General features: G+C 43.2%; 1 protein-coding gene across 3 annotated transcripts in view; it reads right to left on the bottom strand.

Moving 5' to 3' along the window:
* Positions 1-25,411, bottom strand: part of SLC4A4 (solute carrier family 4 member 4) — a 230,496-nt gene extending 205,085 nt beyond the window's left edge. For 2 of the 3 annotated variants that reach the window (XM_076337456.1, XM_076337459.1), the window contains exons 1-2: positions 25,273-25,411; positions 14,540-14,666 (exon numbers count right to left, since the gene is read on the bottom strand). In XM_076337456.1, coding sequence (XP_076193571.1) covers positions 14,540-14,550 — 11 coding nt within the window. In that variant the 5' untranslated portion in view covers positions 14,551-14,666; positions 25,273-25,411. The remainder of the gene's footprint in view (positions 1-14,539; positions 14,667-25,272) is intronic. The other variant, XM_076337457.1, reaches the window with a different exon arrangement.
* Between the last annotated feature and the right edge of the window lie 952 nt (positions 25,412-26,363).

The following is a 26,363-nucleotide window of genomic DNA, read 5'->3' as shown; positions in this document are numbered from 1 at the left end:
ATACGAAGGAAGCAATCGGGAGGAGAGAAAGCAGGGATATAAGGCCCCAGAAGTAATACTGGTGAGGAAAGGAGGGGAAAATGGTATTCCCAGAAATGGACAGAAGAAGAACATCGACACTGTAAGTCATAGCTTCTGCTTGCCAAAGGAGGATACTTGTCCCAGCCCTTCAGAAACAACAAAATCTCCTATCGGCTATGGGGCTTGCTCTAGTTCCCATTAGGGTCAGGCATCTGCAGCCTGTATTTATAGAAATGCGTTGTCCTCACCGCCCTGGCTCTTGTATAATATTGCATGCATTGCTTCCCTCTGCTTCCATTATCTCAGATTACATCCAGGCAGTGCAACGTGAGGCACTGAGGAAAATGACACTCTGCCCAGCTAGCATGCTACCAGCGCTGCCAATTAGCCCCCTCAAATCCTGCCTAGCGATGACAAGCTGCTCACACAAGCGTCGTGTAGCAGGGGATGACAGAGGCGCCTAGTGGCTAGGGCACTCATCTGGAACAGAAAGGATGTGCAATTTAGTCCTGAGGATGCCGCTATCCTGCTAAATGGCCTGAGCAATGGCATTTTGTTGCATACGGCCTGAGCTTCCCTGTCTATAGAACGAGGAAAAAGATCCTAAACTCCTTTTATAAGGCATTTTGAGAACCACAGAAGAAGAGTTAATTTGTGTTATTCATACTAAGGAAGTGCAGAAACCTGCCCCTCTCCGTTGTTTTGCCAGTGGAACCAGGATTTCACTCAGAGACCCTGACTTGAATTTCAGAAAACACCACTGACTTGCCCAGAAACCCCAGTCAAATTCCTTTAACTTCTCTATGCTCTCATTTCCACATACAAGAAACAAGGAGAACTTCCTTCTCAGAGAGTCTGAAAATTAATGAACACAAAAGCGCAGAGACCTTGAAGTGGAGCAGGAGTATTCTCAACCATGCATTTCAGCCATTCTGGAAGGAAAGCTGTGCACAGCCTTAAAGGTGCAGGTTTATTTCCTGGAAAACTTGACGTAATTCATCAGTTTACAAGCTCAAGGCTTTCAAAATGAACCCTTCAAGAACTTTCCTGTTAACATTTTTTTTCTCCTTGCTTTGTTTTTAGAATGCTTGACGAGTCTAAGGCATCAAGTAGTAAACGAAATTAAAGAGTTGGGATTTTTCTTTTTTTTAAAGTAACTTCGAAAAGCTGAAAGCAAAAAGCATTCTATTTGTCAGCATGTTATTGTCACTGCAGATTTTAAACAAGCTACACTAGACAGCAGACAAAAACAACTTGACAAACCTAATGCATCAAGTTAATAATATCAAAACTTAGGTTTTGAAAACCTTTGAGCTTGCTTTTTCAAGACGAAGAGGAAAGCACTGTTTCAAAGCAACCAGCTATGCTGACACAGGGCTCCGGCCAGGGAGACAGCAAATGCGTTACCATCATTTGCTGGTCTGAAGGTCTGTCCCAGTTGAACTCATAGTCCCGTTGTGCCTTTGGTGGGAGAACCCCTGCCTTGGACAGCTTATAGACAAAGGCTCAACAGGGAAATGACAGGAAAGGAAACAAAGACAAGGAGGGATAAGGCATCATGTATAAGGAGCTCAGCTGTTCCAAAAAGATCAGATCCCCTCATTTTTCTTCAGTCAGTACTCTGTCCACACCACCGAGTATCCAAGAAAATTCTTTCACCACCTGAAAGCGCTTATTAATTTCTATTACTCTTCTGGGATTTTTATTTATCTTTTGCTGTTCACTCTTCTGACACATTGCAAATCATGGACTAAGATGCAGTTTAACAACAACAAATCATCCAGTTATGTACTTACCAGATGATTTTTTTAAACACTGTCTTTGTGATAGAGAGAATCACAGACAGAAAAGACACAGTAAACTTAGAGCTAACCATATCACAAAACATAATGTCCAAAACCTGCCTCTCACAGGATAACACCACTCACCCCTGTTGCTCATGTTACAGGAGGCACGTAATGACACATTGTTTAAGCAGGTAATTTTGTGAGACCTTTTTACGTAACAGTTTTCTAAGACCTATTTCCCATTCAGGACATAGCATGGCAGTTTGAAATGGTTCACACTCCTGTGCGACCAGAAGTTTCGTCAGAAATTCCACTGTTAGCTACTTCAGCAAGTTCCCAAATATCAGCAGAATACTTGCATGTCTATGCATTTCAACACTTCTTTGTAGGAGGGCATTATGGTTTGGGTACCATATCCACACGCTCTCTGCCGCAGAGACAGGTGGCATTTTGTGATTCGGTTGTAAAGCAGCACCAAACTCACAGACCGCGAGCATCACTCAACTGAACCAACGAGAAATCATCTGCATTCAGACTAAATCACCACAACACACCCAAACCCTATTTAAATGCCTGTCAATTGATATCCCTAGTTCAGCAGACCTTTGCCACCAAATATGGGAAAAAAACCCAAAAACCAAGATCTGTGTTACTAAGCTAGTAGTACCTTTCCACCACTGTCATCCATCTTCTTCCGCCTTCCCTCCACCACCAAGAAACAACCTGATCACAGCTTTAACCGCGCTTTGTTCTTTTTTCCCCAGCTGCTGCCACAGAAGTGGGATAAAAAGGAAGCCCAGATCCTACTAGTTTCCTGCAAGAAATTCACTCTTTCCAGTTCTTACAGCCTTACTGCAAAGCTAAGAGCAGAAGGAGCCTATCGGACTACCCAGAGGATCTGGCAAAAAGCATTTGTGAAGAGGGCCTGAGCATCGCAGATGGAGGGGCGGGGGGGAAGGAGAACGCAGCCATGAAAATAATCTGCAAGGGATGTCTTTCCTTTTCAAGCTGATGTAAAAGAATTGCATCATCAAAGCTGCAGGCCTCCCTGCTTTTTCTTACGTCAGTGATTCTGCCCATTCAGTCCCCCTCGCCAGGAAACGGATGGAAACTTTCAAGCTGGTCAGACTGCAGAGATCTCTTGCACTGATATTCTCCCCTTTATTAAGCATGGCATGTACGTGATTATGCAGGAAGAGCTGGACAGAAACAGTACCTCCTGGGCTGTAAGTTATTAGCCAGTCTCCCGTCTTCTGTGTATCCCATCTGTATCAAATTCCTGTGGTGCTCTACACCCAAGTACTATTTTTTTTTTCCATCTTTGTTTTCTCTTCCCTTCCAGCTACACATACAAAGTCTCGCTCTATCCTGGCTGGTATCATATTTTTTCATCTCCTTAAAATTTATTGCAGGAGTTGCTGCAGGATCTAATTAAAAGCAATTATCATTAGCTCTGTAGTATTTCTTCTCACACTTGAGCATGAGTAATCAACTAAAAGACGCCAAAACTCAAAACACAAGGGAATTTATCTGTGATGCAAAGACATAAAGAAGGCTGCTTCCTCTCCGAGTTGACACCCAGTTGTCACATTTGCAGAATTGTCACCGGAACACTGTAAAATGTTACGTGCCACAAATGTCACTGGCTGAAATAGCCCAGCTTCAGAAAATAGGTTTCATTTTTCTGAAGCCAAGGAACTTGACCACTGCTACTTTCAGTCCTGCTGTGCATTATTAAAAGGTCACCAGAAGCAAGAGCTCTAAAATGGTCTCTGCAGTTCTTTTTAACGGGATCTTTCTCCTCCTTGTATTGAAAAGCAGTGAAGTTTAACTCAATTTAGTAAGCATTATCTCCAAGTCTGAGCTGGCACGCAGTGAAATAAGCAGGGGAATTAATTTCTCCTGAAATCACTTGAAATTCTTTGCTAACTGAGACAAGCACCAGGTTGAAAAACCTGCCGAAGCCTTTTCTTACTAATCAACCAAAGAGTTTAGATTACTCCCTCTTACTTGAGTTTGAGTGGCCAGACATTGTTAGTGGTGATTTAGCGGCTTGCTGGAAAAATCCTCCCTCTTCTGCCAACCTGCCAGACTCTCCGTTTGTTGACCTCGAGAACACAGTACAAAGCTAATCTATTTACCAAAGCACTTTCCCCAGTGTGGGATGGAGTAAGGTGCGTCTGGAAGAAGAATAAGAGTAGGCACTTAGGCAACAAGGGAGCTCTGCTGCAGGCACAAGTGGTTTATCTTCCGTTTGATCTTCTACTAAGGGAAGACAAGAATGGATATAATAAATCTGCATAAATACATGGAAGAAACAAACGACTGTCAGGAGTCTGGGGTGATTTGGGAAGTGAAGACAACTCTATTGCTACATGGCTGCTCTGACACAGTGAAAAATTCACATTATAAAAAGCAGTCATCACAAAGAGAGCGGTCATCTTTTTAAGATGAAGAAACACCTAACTAAACAACAAGATGGAATGAAGTAAGAAAAATTATTCAAAACTTAAAAAAAAAAATCTCCCATAGATCTTTTTGTGGGAATATTTCCTGAGGAAGCTTTCCAGACTCCTTTGTGTGGGAAGAAGAAATCCTTCTAAGATACCAGGGGATCAAACAAAAAAGTGCCATGTGCGGAGATTCCTACGAGAACTTTAGCCAGTGTTTTAACTAGGATGTCTATTCCTTCCTGCCTCTGCGGCTTTAATGCTATGTCATCCTCTTTTTTCCTCCATCATCAAGGTTCTTTCGTCTACCTCCTTTTTGCTCCCTAGCACATGGTATTTCCGAGGCTGTTCTCCAGCCTCAGATCTCTACCAATGCCACAGTTACTTCCATCCCTTACCCATATGCGTTACTTTATCTCTTTGATGAGTTATGCAATGTTTATCTACCATTTAATCTTCTCTGATTGTATCATAGCAACAGACAACAGTTTATGGTGGATATTGTGTGAACACTCTCCAACAGAACACGTCTACGAGTCCTGCTGGTTTCTTGGGTAATGTTACGCTCTTCGGAACAATAACGCTAGTTAACAAGTTACCTTAATTTTATGCTAAAATTAGAGCAGTTGAACATTATTTATTTCGAGTCCACTGGTTTTATTGAATACCAGGAAACAGTTAGAATGTGTCACAAACATTGCAACCCATAGAATTTCATCTATGACATTCATGCAATACCGTTTGCAAACCTGAGCAGTCGGAACAGAAAACACTACATGGCAACCACACAAAGTAAAAATCTAAATGTGCTCACCATATTCCTTTGTCTAAGTACATTTGTAAGAGGGAGACCTAACACCTTTAGATTTGGATTCAGAAGAGCTTCTCTGAGTCATGAAGAAAACCATGTCCAAAAGACCCCCAAAGTACTACAGGAAAACATAAATCTTCCCTGTCCCTAGATAATTTGATAAAAACTACATCACCACCTATATTCAGCCCTCGCACTAAGACTGGTAGCTATAGGCACGTTACTTGCCGTCCGTGTGTCAGCATCCCTGCCACAGGCATAGGGATGATACAAGTGTCGAACCCTCTCAAAACCGTCCACAAATTGTTACCATGAACATAGCACAACTAGTCTATAATACTAGCAGAGCTGTACAAGCATGAAAAGTGGCAGTTAAAAAAAAAAATCTAAGGGAACTTAAGCGTGGGAGGGGTGATTCTTGCTTCTTAGGGAGATCAAGCTCATTGTCCTTCTGCATATCCATTTCCCACCTTGTGCTATCAAGCAACTTAGAGGAGAAGTAGGTTTTAGTTAAGTCTCAGGGAGGATCTCTCTCAAAACTTCAAGCAAAAACAGGAAGCACGATCTATAATGTGGCAGCCCTGTTCTCCTTTGAATCGCTCTGAACACACTTAGTGTCGTTAGCCAATGTCATAAACCGTGAGTCAGTCTACCCCTCAGGTAGCTAAATTTCTCCACAGGCAGTTTTGATCACCGCTGAAACACAGTCTCTTTTATTGCTGCCGAAGGTGCCGTGTTAGGAAATAGCACTGCACACAGCTCCCATGGACTTAAGGAAAAGAGATTTTGTATGTCTTTTCCTATGTACGATGGCATAACGCTGGAGTCACGATCCTATATGGAGAACTGCACTGCAGCTATACAAAATCCTCCAGTTAAGTCCCAAACTGCTACAGTTTTCATAGCTGCTGACTGAGTTTTAGCCTGTCTCCCAGAATAGGCTGCATTCTAGCAGCACAGCAGAACAATTCAGACACATTTCTTACCAAATCAGTCAGGCAGGTATAACGCTTAAGTAATGTTTAGCATCCGCAGTTATTTTGTGACCAAGCATTCCTGGAAGTGTTAAAACAACAGCCTGTCTTTAGCTTTATATGGAGAAGTGCATAAAACGACAAAAGGATCCAGACATGGCAGTTTTCTAACCTTTGCTGGTAAAGTCCCATCAACTGCTAAGGAGCATATTCCCTCTCCCTTGGCAACTGAACCATGTTCTTCGTAATCCTTGCACGAGTCCCTGCTTTCAGAAGCAGTCCCAGTATCTCTCCTGCAGGTTCTAGGAGAGACCCTGAACTTGGGCTTCATAATCCAGTGGTGTTCTCCCTTACTCTCCAAGGGCTCGCTTACGTCTGGCCTCTCTTTACTGACTTCTTCTCTGCCTACCCTGGGCAGGAACAATCTGGAAGGAAAACCTGATTATTCTTTTTAGGGTTTAACCTTTTCCAGTGTGCCTTCATCTGGCCAGATCTGTATACTCCATCTAGTACTACAGAAACAAATTCTCATATGCAGCATCTGATGCAGTTCTCTTGTCACTGAACACCAAATCCCTCCCTGCTCCACATTCCTTTCCCAATTAATAAATCAATGTTGACTTAATGGAGCAGACAAAGAGGAAAACAGTTTTTCAACCCTAAAAGACTAACTTCTCAACTCTGAGTGCTTTAAAGCTTCTACCATTGTCGTGCACACCAACTTTGAGTACCGCTTGCAGGGCTTGAAATCAGATCGAGAACTCACTCGGCCTGGGACGTGAAAAAGCAGGCTTTTCTTTTTCTGCCCTGGCATCCTATCAGTAACACAAGTACAGGGTCCGCTTTTCTAAGCAAGCAACATCACATCTCAGGATGAGAGAGTTATGACCTTTATTGTTATTACTGTTATCAAGGACATCACAAAATGGTGTTCCTTGGAAGCTCAACTTGGCTTTGATTTTCTACTGAAGCAAGGACTCAGTTTTCCCTTTCAATTGTTTACTGTTGTAGGGATCAGCCCTTTTAAGGTGTTTCACGTTACGACTTTTTACACAGAAATAGATGCTGACTCACTGGAAGAAAACAAAAGATGAAGAATCCGAAAACACTGCTGTTAGTACTACTAGCTAAGCCTGCACCACCACAGTCTACAGATGTGGAATCCTAAGCCCTGGAAATACTTGGTTTTATTCTGTTAGTAACCCCTCGCTTTCCACTTAACAGTCATCCTGAACACATTCAGTCCTTCAAACCAATAAATACACGGAAGCAAGATGAATTTTCTTCTCCACCACAAACAGGTAAAAACACGAGGATAGAAATGCAGTCCCAATGCTAAGGATATGTTGGCCGCATCGTCTCTCCCATTAGAAGACTTCACTCTCAACTCCCAAAACAACTCTCAAGAGACACATTTTCCAAGCAAGCGAGCAAGCAATTGCACATCTGCTCAAAAGGTCTTTTAGATACCCATTTTTCTACACTGTGAGAATAAACACCAACTACATTCTAAACCTTCAGCTTGTTTAAATGAGACACACCAGGAGTGCATCACTTCTTGATAAACTCTGCTCCATTTGAAACATCTGTTCAAGGATCTACCATCCACTTGGCCAAGTCGCCTCAGGTAGACGGAAAGGGTATTCCCAACACGACTCCAGGACTTTAAAAGACGTCACCAGAGAGACGGAGGGGTAGCTATGCTGAGGGTAAGCTCTCTGATGATGGGTGTCTCGCCTCCCAGTTACTCCCGGTGGGAGAAGGCTGTCCGGGGGGGCTGCTCGGCGCTGCCCCAAGTCTCCGCCTCTGCCCTTCAGCACCACGGTCAGCGCCGGAGGCCGATGCCCCGGCCCGGTTTGACAAGCCGCCCCCGGCCCGAGCAAGGGAGAAGCCACCGGGGCAGGGGGCGAGCTCGGCTGGGCCAGGAGCCGAGGGGCGGGCAGAGCTGAGGTTCGTCTGGTCTCAATCAGTTGAAGAGCTTCTGTGTGAAGCGTGTGCAAGGAAATCAAACGTTACAGGTAACGCCAAGATGGTTTGCATTATCTTAAAACCTCATTTTCATTTTCCGTAAGCAACTGAGTTTCCCAGATTTGTTTTAAGCCGTTTTTCTAGATCTGCTTAAAGTTATTTTCAACTTAACAGTACTAAAGTATGTGTTACAGGTTGAACTGGATGTAATAGGCCTTAAATATTTATGGGCTTTGTATTTATTACAGATCCTAGGCCTCCTATACATATTTGCCAGCATCTCCATTTAACGACAAACACCAACATTCAGACAGGAAGAGTTTACACCTACCCCAAGTTAATAGATCAAAATTATCACCGTAAGTTATAGGTTTCTTTCTGGTTTAATGGGGTTTTAGAATATTATGCAAGGAAGACAAATTTCATATTGCTAAGCTGGGGAGTGTATCTACCAAAATAGAGTCACTAAATACCACATCAGAAAGAGGTCATTCTTAAATGCAGTTGGCCATAAATAAAACAACACAATTACCAGGAAATTCTAACAGTTTGGTGAGAATACTCGGCATGACGCTTACATAAATAGACTTAAGCTTGTATTAAATGCCAGTCTGATTCTCAAAAACAGGCAGTTATGATATCTTCATCATGTAAGTAAATTCACATTTAACTCTGGGCTGAGTTAAAAACAAAAGGCAAAACTAGCCATTAGCATTGAAAGTCACTTTCACCACTGTATTTTTATATTGTCTACATTTTGGGCTGTAATTTCATGTTAGAAGACACCGTCTGCTGAAAAGCAAGCTTCAGCATAGTGCTTTGTCCTTCCCAAGCCCGTCCTGCTGCTCATTCCCTGGAGAGCTTTCTCATGCTTTCTCTTCGCTATTCTTGCAGTCAAATCTCAGCAAGAATGCAGGAAGCTGGGCAGAAGAATTTTCCTGCATGCAGCTTACACCGCAGAAACGCCCACGTTAACCTTCCCAACGTCCCTCATACACACCTAGGCATAGCAGAGTTAGATTCCCAGCTATGTTATTTCTATTCACGCTTTGCCCAAGCGTTCACTAATTTGGGAGAGCAAGGCCAGCACTGGCAGAAGCAGAGGAATGCCTGTTCCGGGTAGCCGCCAGGTCTGCAGACACCTGCCTGGCAACAATCCCCTGTCCTGCATGGCTGGCATCACATCCCTCTCCCTACTTGGGATTAGCATGTCATTTGTCTGCGCACCAGCTCTTCCCACCCAGTGTCTCCGGGCAGCTGTCAGTGGTTCTTCCCACCCACGAGGCAGATGGCTGCTGGGATGACTATCTAATGATAGGCACTCGCAGTTAGCAAGCTGTTGGAATCCCACAACAGAACTATAATAAGCACGGGGCATGGCTAAACCTGAAGCACTGTCTACTGTTCCAGTGGCATCGTGCCGTAACCCATACGTGATCAAGAATTTTAAAAAAATGTGACCCACATCCTCGTTCAATTCCTTACCCCTCTACCAGCAGCGCCTCGTCACCCACACAGCTCCCTCTAGCCAGCAACCCAAGGGGCTTTGGGAAGCTGTGTCGTACAGCACAGATGCCCTCCCTGCCGGGACAGGGAGACAGAAACGCGTGGCCCATGACCAGCGTATCATGATGCACTCTGGTGGAGAAAGGAAAGGAGCGGGGCAAGGAAAGCAGGTTTACTTTCTCAGTGTTCATCTTTCATGCACTAGCTAAACGTAAGACAACCTGAAATTCCATCACTAGAAGCTACAGTGAGCTCACTGCTGTATAGTTGATCCCGCCCTAATCCGAAATCAGCATTTCTGCTTGGCTGAGCAGAATCTTTGTTATCTCACTGCCACCCTGAACACACCGTATTTCAAACTTGTTCCCACAGCAACTTTAAGGCACTCTCTCGTAGTTAGACACGCTGACTTTATCTCCAAGGTCACAGAAGGCAGAGCGACAAGAACGCATGTAGCTGAAGTTTCTCATTTGAGAACAGAGAAAATAAAACTAGTCAGTAAGTAATGAAACAATATTGCTCGTACCACTAAGTACTGCTCTCTTGTAGAGGAATAAGCTATTTTTTGTCCAAACTCCACCAAGTAGGCAAAATAGCTGGCAGCCCACTCTAAAAAGCATAAAGAGAGGGACACCTTGCACCATCTAATCGTTTACTTCCAGCTATATTATCAGCCCTCTGGCTATCACTAGCTCCTTATAACTTTCCTAAACCTTTGCACAGACATGAACAAGGAAAGCTTCAAGTAGTCCAGTCAGGAATTTTTAAGGAGGAATGCCAGGCCTGTGAGCTGAAAAGGCAGAGTTAGCTCTTCACTGGGTGACAGGGGGCAAAACAGCCACATATGACATCCTCAACAGCTTTTGCCGAGAAAACAAGGCGCTGGAAGCATAACTGCATCTGAAGCACTCCATCTCAGGCAGTGAGCTAGCTGCAAATTTCTGCAGTAAACACTTAAACCTCCGCCTGCCCAGCTTTCACAAACTCTCTTTGGATTCAAATAATTTGCAAGTAGTTAGGCCAAACTGGTGGACAAAAAAAAAGAAAAAAGGAGGCAAGCCAGTCCTTAAACCAATGCATTCTGCAACTTGATTTTACAACCCAGAGGTCACAACAGTCAGTATCCTAAATCTTTCCAGAAAGTGGTGATGAAACATGCACATGCATGTACGTAGGCATATATACACAGAGACATACTCTTTTTATGAGAGCAGCAACAAAAATGAAGTACGAAATCATTCCCTTCTGAAGTCACACATAATTTATTAAAACTAGAGTTTGAAAGCAGTCCAATTCTAATCTCTTCCTCTGACAGAACTCCATGCCTTAAACATATACAGTATGTCATAAACACTATTTAACTTTTCCTTTTAACCTCCTAACCAGGTGGGCAACTAGCAATGGCCCTATTTTAAACGTATAAGGCAGATAAAATGACAAACGGGCCTGTTTAAGCTCAATGAAGCCCAAAGGTCAAGTCAAACAATACACTTAATTTACCTTTTTTTTTTTTTTTTTAACAGCAATAGGTTTTGAAAAAGTGTCTTCCCCTTCTTCACTTTTAGAAAGAAAAAGACAGACCCTTTAAGCCATCTCAAATTGTGCGCCTGAAAGCAATGGTACTCAAAAGCACTAATCATATTCAAAACCCCCTCCTGACCAACATCTTTGTCACAACACTAGAGCAAAATAAACTTTGAAAACTTTCTGCTAAAAAGCACTTTCCTTCAGGACACGGCTTCAAACCATCACCTAGAGCCCAATATAATCACATAGTCTTCTTACTTTGAACCTTCACTCCGTGCAAGCCCTGATCATAACAGTGTTTGCCTCAGCAGATCTGAGACTCAAACTTTGCAATTCTGCTCCTCCAGGGCAACAACGGGAATGAAGTCGGGCCACGCAAGTCTTCACAGAGCACAGTACCGCATTCCTCCGAAATGCTTCTGTTTTGACCTCAATAACTACAGAAGCTGTACCTACACGTACCTTTCCTCCTGGACTTATTACTCCTTACCTCTGGAAAAATCTCTGCGTAGACTCCCTCCTACTGTGTTCTCTGGAGTAAACTGTCTTCCTAAAACAACTTCTGACTTCTCCTTCCCTTTTAACTCTCCATTGCTCTTTCAATTTTCAGGTGAGCACCTTATTTGAAATAAAAATTTACAACTTAGTGAGAGCTCAAAGACATCCGTTTAGACCAAATCCTCGCCTACTGCCTTTCAGACTTGGGGTTTGTATCCAGATTGCTGGTGTTGCTTTCTTGTTTGCTCACCGTTCTATAGCCGTTATAAATATGGTCTCCCAAATGCTCACGACTAGCCAGGCTGCTTTAACTTTCCCTTCTTGACCAGGAGACATAAATTTCTCATAAAATGATATAATGTTATTACACATCACCACCATGCTTGTCAGCCTTGAATCCCAGACGCTTACCTTTTAAAAAGGCTAGTTTTCTAGTGGAATGCCTTAACGGTACAGGTCATGCCTCTTAAGTAACCGGTTCTTATGCTAGCCAGCCACAAGACAACAGCACCATCCAGCGGCCCCTTCTTCAGCCGACGCTTTCAAGAGCTCTGAATTAATTCTGAGTACCTCTCCAAGGGGTACGCACCTTGTGAGGCTTAGAAAGGATTTCTCAGAAATACCAAGGTACTTCAACTCCCTCAGTTTCAATCATGCAGGTTATTTCCCCGAGAAAGTGGAACTTCATTTCCAAAGGGGATAAACCCCCAACAACACAGATAACCACAAATGATGGTCAATTCTGAAATTTTAGGAGTCTCTTGTTTTCAGACAGCATTGAGGTTGCTTTCCACAGATATCCATTGCATATTCTCCTGTGGGTGAGCACTTCAAACCATTACTTAATACAAGTCATTCTAACAAAAAGTTCCTATATCTAAGAGCAGGCACGCTTCCTCAGCAGTCTCCAAGCAAGAGTTTTGAAGAGATAACCGCATATGAGGCTGTGACAGTGGCGTTTCATGTTCTTCGAGAAAAATACCAGAAATAATCAGGCAATGTAATCAAATGCTTGTGAGCGACCTGCAATCGGTAGTAGGGCTGCATATCAATATGACCGGTCGTTAAATAACGTGTAAACAAAAAGTTTTGGGGAAAAGGACTATCATTTAAGTGAAGCTATGCGTTAATAGTTGTTTATATAAAAAACCAAATCATGCAACATCAGGCATCTCCTCATATTGCATGATTCCACAGCAGCAAGTTTTATAGAATCCAGTGCTGACTGACAAAGAACCTAAGTCCGTGTTAAAATGTACTTTCATAACAACTAGAAATTAAGTTAAGGAAACAGCAAACCAGACAGCTTCCAACAGTTCTGAGGTGTCAACCGCTCCCTTCATCCTTGAAGGCCACTGGTCTGAAACCTGTTGGTGACCAAGGGAGCTTCCACATTGGTTAAGAGCTAAAAGGCACTTCAGATGTGGAATTTTCAATCTGCTTGTCCCAGAGTGCTTCAGACCACAGAAGATCTTAACCACTCTCATCTCAAGACAGACAGAGAGAAACACACTAATTTTCAGATGACACTCCTAATGTCTGTCGTATAAACTGCTCAGTTATTAGTGTGGGACGGTACTATCCTTTGAGATCAGTCTTGTTTGAGCATCCACTCAATTGCTTGGCAGCCGGGACGAAAAATCTAAGGGGTCTGTATCCAAGCTCTGGTCATTCATCAGCTCTTTGGATCACACCTAGCATTACAGCACATCTTACCTGTTACCTGAAACTATGGTAGAAGGGGACATTTTAAACAGCAGCATGACTTTTGGAGCTATCACCCTTTCTACCTCACTACATGGTCTCAGGAGACCACCTACGCTTCAGTAGAACCAGCCTGTTTCTAGAACTTTTTTAGAATCATTGAATCCTTTAGGTTGGAAGAGACCCTTAAGATCATCGAATCCAACCGTAAACCTATCACTGCCAAGTCCACCACTAAACCACGTCCTTAAGTGCCACATCTACACGTCTTTTAAATACCTCCAGGGATGGTGACTCAACGTGGACTTGATCAGCGGGACATCTCCTTTCTCCGAGAGGCAAGTTTCATTTGAGGTCATCCAGTCCTCTCCCTAGTGAACCCACACGTTGTTTTTGCAAATAGTAATTCCAGCTTGCTTATGCTGCTCTACTTTCTATAATTTACCTAGGACAAAGGGTTATCTCTCTGATCTTTTAATGGGTGATGTAACAACATGTTGAAGGAAGATCACTGTTAGACTAAATTCCTCCCAGGTGCCTCATAATTATAAGGCAACAGTCACAAGGCTATAGCAATAAAACAAGAGAGGTTACCTTTAGTTATTTGAGCAAAAAGATGATTTAAAAAAAACCAACATAAATGGCAGTTGTATAAGAAGCAGGAATAAACACTGTACACCCTTATTACGGAAAGAACTGGCGTGATATCATCTCAAAAGGGATTTAGGTGCTTAATTGCCTCTGCGACCAAATCAAACACTCAAAATTCCTGAGTCTGTGAAGGTAAGTGCAGATTTAATAATAAAATGTTCTTTTACCTACAAGAAAGACTGTTTTAAAAGTCAATTGTAATTAAATGCTGACAGGTCTCTGAACTAAAACCTTTTGTAACAGTAGCACGGACACAGTGTCCCATTGTTAACACTACATTTTACACTCTGCAGGGACCAGTTTTCCTTTTCTTCTGCGGCATTACTTAGGCATAGAACAACCCAAGAGTCTAATCCCACTTTCCTTTACGTTCACAGGACCGCAGAGGTTCTTCCCACAAGATATTTTCCCACCCAGGACACACTTGCTCAGCCCACAGCCAAATCCCAAACGTGCTGGAGGATGTCTGTTTACCTTGACACTAGAGAACCAGTTTAGGTTTTTCCTCTCTTCCCGTCATACAACCACAAGCTGGAAGCGCCCAACCAAAATATTAAGTCATGTGTACAACTGAAGCATACATTGGTTGTGGACTGGTCAGAAAGAAATGACCACAGCGTCACTGTGGACTTCCTCCGTTACCTTTGATGCATTTCTGCTCTCTCTTTGTACTTCTGGAATAAGTCACCTTTCAGCTTTACAGCAGCATACGCTGGAGGACTGCAAGAGTCTCAGATACTGCCAGCCATACGAGGAGCTGTACAGGTGCCTGCGACAAATAAAAGAGATTATTTATCTTGTGCCCAGAGGCCTCTGAAAGGGCCCAGGGCCAAACTGCAGCAAAAAAAGGACTGTTAGTTGCCAGGTGAAATAGTCAGCAGCCTGGCTGAGCCAGGCTTCAGCTTAAAAATCTTCTCAATTAGCTGTGCAGGCCCTGGGGCTCTGCTGAAGGTGGATTCCCATCGGGACACCAGACCAGCTTATTATCACAGAGCAACAAGAATTTTATTTTCTGTCTGTGGCCAAGACAAGCAACTGTGGGACTTGATGAAGGCAGTTAGATCGTTACTGTACCACAAGCATTGGGCTTCTGCTCCTACCTATCCTTGCTTATACAGCAAACACCATACACACACACACACCCTTTCTTAACAAGCAGGAAAGGGAGGAAGGACTCTCAAGGAGATGGATGAAATCAAGTGTTTGTGCCGCTATAACTTCAAGAGTGCTCAGGGAGAGCAAGACTATTTTGGCCATCATTAAAGCATCAGATTAGCCAGTGTATTCCTAAACCACGCTCACTCAAGAAAGGAGAAATTAAAAGCAAAAGACAAGCCCTAAGGCCGCAGTAGCCAATTGGAACAACAAAAACCCATCACAAAACACATGCACACACCCAAAACTGTTTAACCTGTGGCCAAATCTGGGAAATCCAGAAGCTGAGCACAAAGAACAATTCTCAGAAGGATCAGTACGTCAATATGTGGATGATTTTCAGGAGTTGGCCTCCTTCCACCCAGAGCACACTCCAACAGCCCTTCCCCACATAGCCCAGCTCTCCAAGGGTAGAGAGAGCAAGAACGTCCTGTCACCCACCTCTAGCATCCTCACCAAACAAGATTTGGCTGTAAGATCCATTTTGCTGAGTCTCTCAAACGCTCGCTTAAGGAATGACCGCCAACCAGAACCCAGAGCTTCTGCCTTCTGCCTTAGGAGTTACTGCCGGCCTTTTCCCAATCTCACTGCTTTACTCAAGCTCCCTCTCCTAAAGCCGAGCTTCCCTACTCCTGCCTGCTATGCACAACACCCAGGGCAGGCTGCCTGGCAAGCTCCAGGCACCTTGCCTTCTTTCCGATTTCCTGTTCTATGCGTGAAGCCTTACAGCGTACAGGGGCAAAAAGGGGGATGCGAGCATTTAACCATTATTGCAGAGTGCCCTCTTTGAACCAAAAAGATAGCACGCACCACTGTAGCTCACCAGAGAATAAGAATGGAAAGGGTATGGCAGCATTGCCATGGAAACGAGCAGCAAACAGTCTGGCATTCAAAAACGCCACGAGATTTATGTCTTAGGTTAGGACTGACCGAACAGGAACATGCAGATCCAGCCTCCTTAGCTTGGAGCAAGGCAGCTCCAGAGCTTGATAATCTATTCACATAGCAAGTGAATGAAGACATTCGTAGCCCAAACGGGAGTGCAGGGCAGTTGCAAAGGCCCCGGGGCACAACTGACAGCCTCCACAGTTAGCGCAGTTGATGATCATGCAATACACTGAGCATTTTTGAGGCTGACAACTCAGGGGGCCTGGGGTAAACAGCTTAGCTTGCTCTCCATTTTTTCTCAGTCATCTGGGACAGACATGAATTGGCCAGACTTTTATACAGAAAACCTTCAGAGAATCTTTCTGCATAAGAAAACCAAAACCCAGACCCCACGTACTAAGAGATTACAGGAAAGGCAACCATAAGACAGCAAAAACTGAAACCATAATTAGCTGTTATGATTACTGAGTAGTAACTATGTTGCGTGTGGTTACAGAGCAATACTCCACGTTTGGAATCACTGACTGACTACAAACTCTGGCTAGATGCTGCAGGCACATTTTTTCATAAACACTACAATACCTAGAAGCTCCTTCTAAAGCCCATGCAGAATGTGGCAAAATCTGTCAGGGGCTTAACAGGCACCGCTGGGCAGGAAGCGTTTCCGAAAGCCCAGGCAACTTCACCTTATATGCTCACACAGAAGCTACGCTCCTTTGCAAATCGAAGCATCGCTGAGCAAACAGACCGACAGTTTACATAGAGAGGTGTCAAGCGAGTTAGATGACATTCCCTGATGATGAAGGGGCACAGGATTAAGCCCAATCACACGCAATCCTCGAGTAAGAGCAAAGAATGATCCTGGACTGTGCTAGGTTAGGTGGAGTCAGAGACAGAAATTAAATGAAGCATGTTAACACAGGCTGCATCTTCCTTCTAAGACAGATAAGAAGAGTGCTAGAGGGCTCTCAGCGGGGAAAGAATACAGTTGGCTTCGATAAATTGTGAAATCTTCGCCTATTTCCAACCAGCTGCCTCAGTGATGGGAAAGGATGAGCAATTGTTCCTGGACTGGAAGGAAAAAAATCATCAGCTTTCCCAAATCATTATGGAAAATAAACCCAACAATAAATCATATAAAAACACGAGCTGCCCAACAAACCTCAAATGACATGGTAAACTTGATGAGCATCTAGTGGAAGAAGGAAGCCCTTTTTGCTACTTTCTAGCTGGTACGCAGACATCTAGTAGAGTTAATGGGGAGTTACCCGAGTCCCGATTACACCATTTTATCTGTAGCAAGTAAAAGGAAGAAAAGTCTTTTGCGAGGAAGGGCTCAGTAAGTCTCTTGGCAGAGTCCCCACTTGAGACCATCAAATATTTAGATATAACCCCTTCGATCCCAGAAGGCCAAATTCCATGAAGATGCCAAGCAAAGCCTACAAGTTATGGAAAACGAAGAAAATGCTGAAGGATTCAGGAGGATGGAGTTGCAGAAAAAGATCACAAATGCTGCAGGCTGCCTTCGTAACAAAAAAGACAAGGAAAATTTGAACTTCTTAACAGATAGAATTCTGTACAAACAGTAAATTCTGCACTACAAGCATATGAGGAACTAGTTCACTCGAGCCAACGATCAGGCCGAAATACTACTAGTGACTGCTTCAATGGAGCCTGTTCCATCAAAAGAAATCCACAGTTCAGCAAAGCTTCTTTTAAATTCTTAAATAACCTTTTAATGACTCTCTACTGCCTCTGAACTTGTTCTTTCATCCACTCCAAAGACATTTATCTAACTCACACAGCATTCAGCTTTAAACAAACAAATAGATGAACACTGATAAACAATTTACTTAAAATATTGCTGCAAATCACTGGACATGGGGGTTGTGCAACATTATGCCAGGGGCAACGAGCACACTGCTGTGGTAAGCAATTTGTAACAGCAGTTAGGACAACAGAAAAAAATCAGAAATGGGGCTGGGGTGGAGATTTTCGGTAGCCTCTAGAAAGACTCCCCGCTCTACGTGAATTATAATCAAATCCATTAATTACAAGGAAGTCATAATGCCCTTTTCCTTTTCTGAGTAACATCTAACCACACCCAAATACCTACCGACAGAAGGCAAGCAAAGAGCTCTAGGGTGAAATGGATCTCTAAATACTATAGCAATGCGTATTTCAGAAACAAAGGCAATTTGTCTTCACATTATTTATGTTCGCAGTATATTTTTCATCTTAGGATCTCAACAGTACTGTTTTTACATTCCTGAAGTAATTTTTTTCACAAGCATTAAGAGTCAGCCCAATTCTGCCTCTCGTGATGTCACTTCTGCTGGAGCAGAATCTGCTTGGGGGGGGAGGAATCAACTTTCTCACAAAACAGAAGTTTAGACACATGCTCTCTTCAAGAAGCCGTGCTGTATGTTAAACATCTAATTTATCCATCTCCCATCAGTGACTTTTGAAAACAGAATACACTTATTCTCAAACCCAGCAGAATTAAAATACCAAGAAGGAAAAAAAGAGAACACACACACAACTCGTATCCAAAGCACAATAAAAGTACTTCGAATTGTACGAGTGTCCGAGCAAAGCACCACTCTAACCCCTTTCATTAAACATTGACAGAGAGCTCATCTGCATATCTCAATCTCAAGCAAACAAACCCAAGTTTGGAGTCACATGTGTTTAGCTGGATTAGAGAACACTTTCCCTCTCACCCCACCAAATTAAAGACATGAAACAGAGATAAGAGAGGCTCAAAAAAGCTGTCAAGTTTGGGATCAAAAATGACTCTTTTCCAAGTCCTTTCTGAGCATATTCTCCTAACTGGGAGATGCTATTGAAAAAACAAACAAACACACCACACACTAATGCGACGGGTTCTTCTTTGACAATATGCTACATGCCGGGGGGGGGGAAGAAAAAAAAAAAACACCCTCCTTCTCTTACAACATGCGCTTAACTAAGACCTAGTTCAAATAAATAGCTTTGCCCAGACCTTCACATTGAGGCCAGGTCTATGCTGTGAGCTAACTGTCAATACAGCTATACCTTGCTTTATGCCAGAAAAGGGCTTGCAGGGTCAGCCTTTTGCTGGCAAAAATGCACTCTTGCTACAAGAACTTACCCCGGTCTTCCCAGGCAAAACCTGCACTGACAGAAAGATCTTTTTAACCAAAATAACCGTGCCAGCGGAAGACACAAGACAAAATAGCCTGCCAGATTTGTAATGGCCTTCTTCATTCTTTATCCTATGTTTATTTGGCAGAGAAAAAAAAATACCAGTAGATGCCCTTCAAAGCAGCTCTTATTCACTAACTCTATCAGCAGTGTAAACGCCTGACCCTACTACCACCACTGGAGCATCTAGCCCCTTTAAAACCGCTTCTTCCTACTCGCATTACCCTCTACTGGCAGCATTGTCCTATCATTTCCAGTAGCTAGATACAGAACTGATACGGCAGAGTGTGACCAACTTCATCATCAGTGTAGGCTTATAGCAAGACTCCTCAGCTCCATCAGCCATCATCTACAAGGAGCAAAACACAGAACACTTGCCTTGGTAAGTGGCCCAGGGCATACAAACCTTCTGCAGAGAGAGAGAGAAAAGCAAGGATATCAAAATTCCTCAAGGGAGTTACGGTCCCCTTTAATTTTCTTTCTCCCATTGTTGCTCCCTCAATTGTCTAGCACGCAGGAGCCAGAACAGAGGTTTTGCTGTGTCACAGGCAAAGCAGGAACTCAGGAAACCACCTGCTCTCTGAATGCTGAAGCTTTGGCAATCGCTCAAGGTAACAGAGGTTAGCGGCATCTAGCTGTAGCAGAACCAGAATTACCTTAAACTGCGCTCTGTCCCTGTTTCCTTCTATCAGGTACGGGATGTAAACTTGATATATTGTAATATATTGTATATTGATATATTGTAATAGCTCTTCAAGCTTGTCTTTAAGTGGCACTTTCCACTTACTTGTACAGTTTTCATCTACAGAAATGCAGGTCAATTTTTATCTTTCTCTTTAGCAACAACAAAAAAATCTCACCGCTGAACAGGCCTTTCAGCATTGTATTTCCAAACCTGTAAGTAAAATTCCATCGATCAACTTCCTTCTAACGTCTATAAACCTACTTGGTCTAGTCTCTGCTCGACTCATTCACTCAGCACGTTACGTGATGTGTTCTGTTTTATTCAGGTCATTGCCCATTCCCACCCCTCGCTCAATCGTTTCAATAAGGAATGCAGTACAGTCCAAAGCCATAGTTCAAGTCCAAAACAGATTTTGTTCCCGTCTCTGATGTCGAAGGTCACACAGGAAATGGGCAATCTACTCCACACTCTGTCTCAACTTCGTCCTCTCTAAAAAGGGGGATAATACTATTTCTATTTGTCATGTACTGTCACATTAACAGATGGCAGTCTTATTAACTCCTTAATTTAGGTTTCAAAGAAACCTTGATGTCTGTGTCAAAGCCATTTTTCAAGCTCAGCTTTGTTACTGTAATAAAATATCGTACTCCCTTTACTAATACATGAACCATCTCCTAACTAGTATAATGCATGTTTCACCGGTAATCTAGATAGGTAGCGTGTAGGTGCTACGTTTGGCTTACTCGGACTACACCGTTTCACTGTTCCTTAGAACGCCTTCGGGGCATTAAAACGAGACATTCCTAAAGTATTTATTTTCCCCATTTCTGGTTTAAGGGTCATATTATTTTCCACATGCACAGTAATAATATCTACTAATTCCATCACTTTTGACACAACTAGCTCGTCCCCCTGAAAATGCCAAACTAGTTGTTATTGTCTACAACACTAAGTCCAAGCTGTAGGCTGCAGACTCCTGAGGCCAAGGGCCAAAGGATTTGCAAAAGGTAACAGAGAAAGCAAGCCTTCTCCCAGGAAGCTTACACTCGCTCCATAAAAGCATATCACACCTGTAAAAGCGGTCTAAAGCAGTGCTAAGAACTGCTAGTCCACAAGTTCCAAATCTGCCAGCCATCACAGGCCTCTCAAAACAACTAAGAACCTTCATTTTGGCCACTGAAGGACAAAAAAATACCATCCTGTGGATGCGATTCTCCTCTCTCATCGCTTGTGCAAAGCAGAAGCAACTTGATGAAATGTTGCTGTGCGGCGAAAAGAATGTCCACGTCACACAGACTGTCGCTGAAGCAGAAACAGTGTTTGTTTTACTGCTGACAGCACAGCCCCGCTAGCCCCAAACAGTGTGTCCTAAGAGTCTCAACGGATTTTGCATGCTACAGGGATCTTAATGGATTCCATTTAGCAATAGCCTACTTCAAAGCTAGCCTACAAATACCTCAATCTCACCCTGGATTACAGCATAGCTATTTCCTCTAAGGACAGAAAGCCTCTCCATCTCTATTTGTGATCTCTCTTTCTTGGTTTCATTTCTGTGAAACTATTTTGAAATGAAGCTTCAATAATGAACATGAGCCAAAGATTTAGTCCAGGGCATCTCATTCTCTCTCATATCCTGCCAGACGAATAAAACTGTAAAAGCCATATCAATGAGAAGCGAATCGGCTCTACCATATGGGCATCTCCCTTTCCAACATCTGTCTGCCTCTCCAGCTTGTAGGATCCAACAGGAGCACTTTTAGCAGGATTGTCCCTGGACCATTTGTCAGTCTGTGATACCAGCCAACAACTTGCCTCTCTAGGTCTACAGATTTTTACATAGAAATCATATATGAAATACCTGGCCTAGCACAATTAAGGCTGTAGCTTACAGAGTTCATGGGATTTGCTGAATACCATGGAGATAGTCTAGACTTCCAATGCGTCAGGACAAAATCGGATTAATGGCAAAATATTCTAAACCTAGCATGTTTTTTATGTTAGCTTACTTAACTTCAGCCTCAGCCAGATTCATTTTCTGATTTATCCCTAGCGATACCCAATACCACACACTAAAGGCTTTATTTGCCTCTCCCTTGCGTTCAGCTTTCTCTCACTCCATTCTTCTTGTTAAACGGTTACCAGCCTTTATATTACCCACCCTGCTTCTGCTGCACCAAAACTCTTCAACTACAAGTTATTCTTCAACTCATACATTCTTCATCTTCCCCTTTTTTGCGAGGGGGCAGGTATTATGGTCAACCACGCATCAGCAGCAAACATCTTCTGGTCACTAGTTTACTGGAGTAAAGATTCACAGCACCTGATCATTGTTATCTGAACCCCCTGCTACCAGGGCTGACTACACTGCCTTCTGAAGCAGTTTCTCATCTTCCAGGGGTCTTAAATTTGTAGTCTGCCTCCATTGCCACAGACAAAAGTTTGCAGAAGTCATATTAGTAGAGCTTTTAAGCGCAATCCCCTTTTTCCATATCATTTGACAACTCCCATGCAAGTATTTCCACCTTTTACATTTCCCAGATGTGTATTTTTTGCAGCATGACGCATCATTTACAGAGACCACATCCTGGCTCCTGCTAGCGTTACATCTTATTCTGGTAAAAAGGTACACTCTATTCATTCGTTATCTGTTTACTTCTTCCTTTTCATTTCAGGTATATCTACACATGAATTCTGTCCAGATTCATAATGAAATTGCTTTCCCTGAACATCCGTCTCAACTCCCTCTCTTGAAAAAACAGCAGCTAAGAAGTTCCCTCTAGCTCCTTCCATCCTCCCCAACCATTCATATAGCAGTTAAAAGGTTAAAAACACAGAACAAATCTTCAGGCACTCCTTGCTATCAGCAGTACAGGTGGTACCAATGAGTCATGCTCAGAAAAGCAACCTGTCCAAGACCACATACTGTCGGCAATAGTCACAGCTCAAACCAAGGGCTTTCAAATACCAACAGTTTTGTTATTTTTTCAGATTAGAGCTAATTCTATAAACAGCCCACAGTCCCCTTAAAAAAGAAAAAACAAAAAAACTAAAACCAAACTAGATCGAGTCGTAACAGCCACTGTTTAACCAGTACTGTGATCTTGCAACTGTTAACATAGGTCAGAGGCAGCACTGAAAAACAAAGGTGAAAGTTACCCTGGGGGTCACACTAGCTCCCAGGCTGATGATGTTCATGAAGAAGCCTGCAGGGCAGATGCACAGAATCTAAAGCACGGTATTTTCATTTGCATTCATACACCTAGGAAGCCACACTGCAGTTGAGGTCTTCTGGTAAATAAGGAAAGCCGACTGCATTTTATACTGAGTCCTAACGCATTATTCAGTGTATGATACACGAAATACACTGGCAGCTCATCAAGTTAACAGGATTCACAACAACTGACTTCGAGAAACACAGCAGAAAGGCAGGATGTTAGGAAAATCCTTGCTAGTAACATTACCTGCTAGGCTTTCTTGCCTAGAAATCTATACACCAAGTTGGCCACAGGAGATAAAAATGAAAGAAATAAAGCCATCTTCTACCTCAAAGAAAAGGGGGGGGGGGGGGAAGACAGACAATTTGCATGGAGTAATGCTTGGGAAAAAAAAAAAACCACATAACTTGCCTTGTTCAATGAACACAGTGCTCCCTTGAAGAGCGACTAGAAAGACTTTCACTAAAACATACCAACAAATAAAAAACCCCAAACCATAACACCCTGAAATCAAGAAGCAGAAGTGGAAATCAGTACTTACATTAAGAGGCTGAGAATTCTAGTATCTACATCTAATTTCAAGACCTGAAGTATTGTCTAGTGAAAGACAAGATCATTCAATGGACATACTATTCCAGCCAGCAGGAAATGCTGTAGGACAGATCTAATCCCCTACAGAAATATCTTCCAAGATCTAAAGCAACTACAGCTATCCAAGACAAGGATCAGTGTGGTAACAGCCAGTAGTTTAGCCTAAGTATACAGGCTCAGACCGCAGGACCTCAGGAGGCAGAATGGCAGACAGAGCAGCACGGGTATCACCATCCAGCGTACATGCCGTTGTAAGTAAATGAAACGTAAAAGGTTCAGTCCATGGGTAGCAGCGTGACAGATGCAGAAGGAGAATCAGGTTATATTCCGGTGCTAGAGACAAGCAGAGTAGAACAGGCAAACAAAAAACCCTCAAAGACAGCACAACAAATGCAGAGGCAGAGAAGATTCCAGACAAAAAGTGACTAAAAGGAGGGTTCTGCAGAGGGACTTCAACAGAGATCCAGAGACCTTCAGTCCATGCTCCACAGCAAGCAGAGAATTGCTACGTTTTCAGCAATGCTTTCTGACCTACTGCCGATACGATTCCAGCTGGATTGTAAAGGCAATCCCAGAAGTAATGCTAACAGCAGGATTTAAAGCCAAAAGTGCAACCAGATGCTGGAGACGTCCTCATCTGAGAGCAACAGGCAAGTGCAGACTGTCAGTAAAACACAGAACTAAGATGCATTATCACTTTGAGTTTATCACAGGTGAACAACCTCGGGAGAAAAGGATATTTTCAGATAGAAAGAGTTAGTGACTCACCTCTGGCATGGACCAATTCTATCGGCCCCACCGCATGCATAGACTAACTATAACTCATTAAAAGATATCCTGAAAAGCCATTACCTACATGAGCTAAATAACTACAAATGTGATCAAGATTCTAGCTGTATCACACAAGTTTAAGTGTGCGATATAGCCATAAGACTTGGCAGATACAATTAGGAATCATTTCTAGAGCGTACCATGACATAGCATCTTGGCATCAGCAAAGATCAGTCCTGTCCATACTAAAACGCTCAACAGGATGGGAAGCCACAAGCAACAGAACAGCCACCCACTAGACCACAAGCATCACGCTGTCCTCTGAGGAAAAGGCTAGTCTTGTGCATAAACTGCGATTATGTTCAAAGGGGATGGAGAGTAAGTTTCAGCAGCTAAGAGTTAAACTGTGAGATCAATATGTACTTCACAGCTGAATGTGTAAGAATAGTAGGAGCACTCATTAACTACAAAAACCCGATTGTAAGTGTACGCACAATAGCACGAGGCACACTGAAAATAATTTGAGACCGCTTGAGAAAAGGAGGGCTCCCAGCCTCAAGGAATCTCAGTTAACTCTCCAAGATGTAAAGCTGCTCAGTTCCACAAAATGGAGCTATATTGCCCATCACAATACACAGCAAGTCTACCATTCAGAAACCAGAACGTTTAAAGCACGCTCCAGCAAGAACTGCAGTTAGAGCAGGCCGTAAAAGCTACGGCATCCTAACAAGCTACCGTCAGGCTGTGGCCACAGTACACTGCAACAGAGACCCCACCTGAAACAGGCTTTTAGTCAGTTGACATGACGCCTATCCCCTAGACAGTAATACAGCAGAGACAGCAAAGAAACTATTGACCAGGACAAGCACACATGAAATACCTACCCAGCTATGCTGGACCATTGCAATAAACCCTCATGAAACAAGCAGCGGAGCAGACCAGGAACCGATACCTAAAAAGTCAAGTCCTGCTTTCCATGACAGCGGGTCTTCTCCTCCCGGGGCGCAGCACAGGCAGGACACAGGCAGCCGATCCGGACCAGCAGTCTGCTGCAACAAAACGGTCAACGACCGGAGGCCGCTGTACACAGCTGAGAGGGTCAGGGTAAAGGCCATGAGCTAGCCCCACAGAGAGGACAATGCCAAAGGTGCAGTGGAAACTTATCAGAGAGCAATAGCTATCGTTTCAAGAAACTAGCGGAGGCAAATTTAACATAATTATGAAAAAAAGAGCACGCTGTCAGCATACATCTATAGACAGTGCTGAAGCCAGGAGGAGTTAGGAAGAGCCCCAGCAATCAGGTGGGCTAACACGGGAGAATCGCTCAGAAAAGAGAAGACCTAAGATACGGAACAGAGGCAGAAGCCACATCCTCAAGTAGGCTGCATACTAGTGAAATTTTGCCTTTAACGAGTCCGTTACAACTTGTACGAGATCATGTTTTTAGTAGTTATTAAAGGACAAGTCACAACAACTTAGAAGGAAATTGGAGAGAAAAGCACAAAATGCAGGACGGAAAAAGATGCAGGAGAAAGCACAGGCACTCCAAATGAACTGCAGTGGCAACATCTTTGTAAATAACCCCCAGGAACCAACTGCCTTTTTCTAAGTCGGTCAGTGCTATTAGCCAGCAAACATACACGGTGTAAGCTGGATTACCTTGACATTCTGGAGACACATATATGTAATGTACACCCTACCTAAGACATCGGGAAGAGCAGTCAGCACAAATCCAAGAAATGGGCAATAGCCGACATCCTAACTTAGCATGCACTATATTCTTATTTATGCTGCTGTCATATTATTGATAGCCATGGATTGAAACCTAGACGTAAGAACAATAAGAGTCACCTACACACAACAGCCTAGACTTTTAGGCTCTATCATTATATTGATTTTACACCCACGCTGAATAGCAACCTAAGGTAAAATAAATCACTTCACCACTTACTCCCAGCGTGGAATCCACACTCCT

This window comes from Aptenodytes patagonicus, chromosome 4 (assembly GCF_965638725.1).
Source record: "Aptenodytes patagonicus chromosome 4, bAptPat1.pri.cur, whole genome shotgun sequence".
Lineage (NCBI taxonomy): Eukaryota > Metazoa > Chordata > Aves > Sphenisciformes > Spheniscidae > Aptenodytes > Aptenodytes patagonicus.
This window is presented reverse-complemented; position numbering and strand designations above follow the sequence as displayed.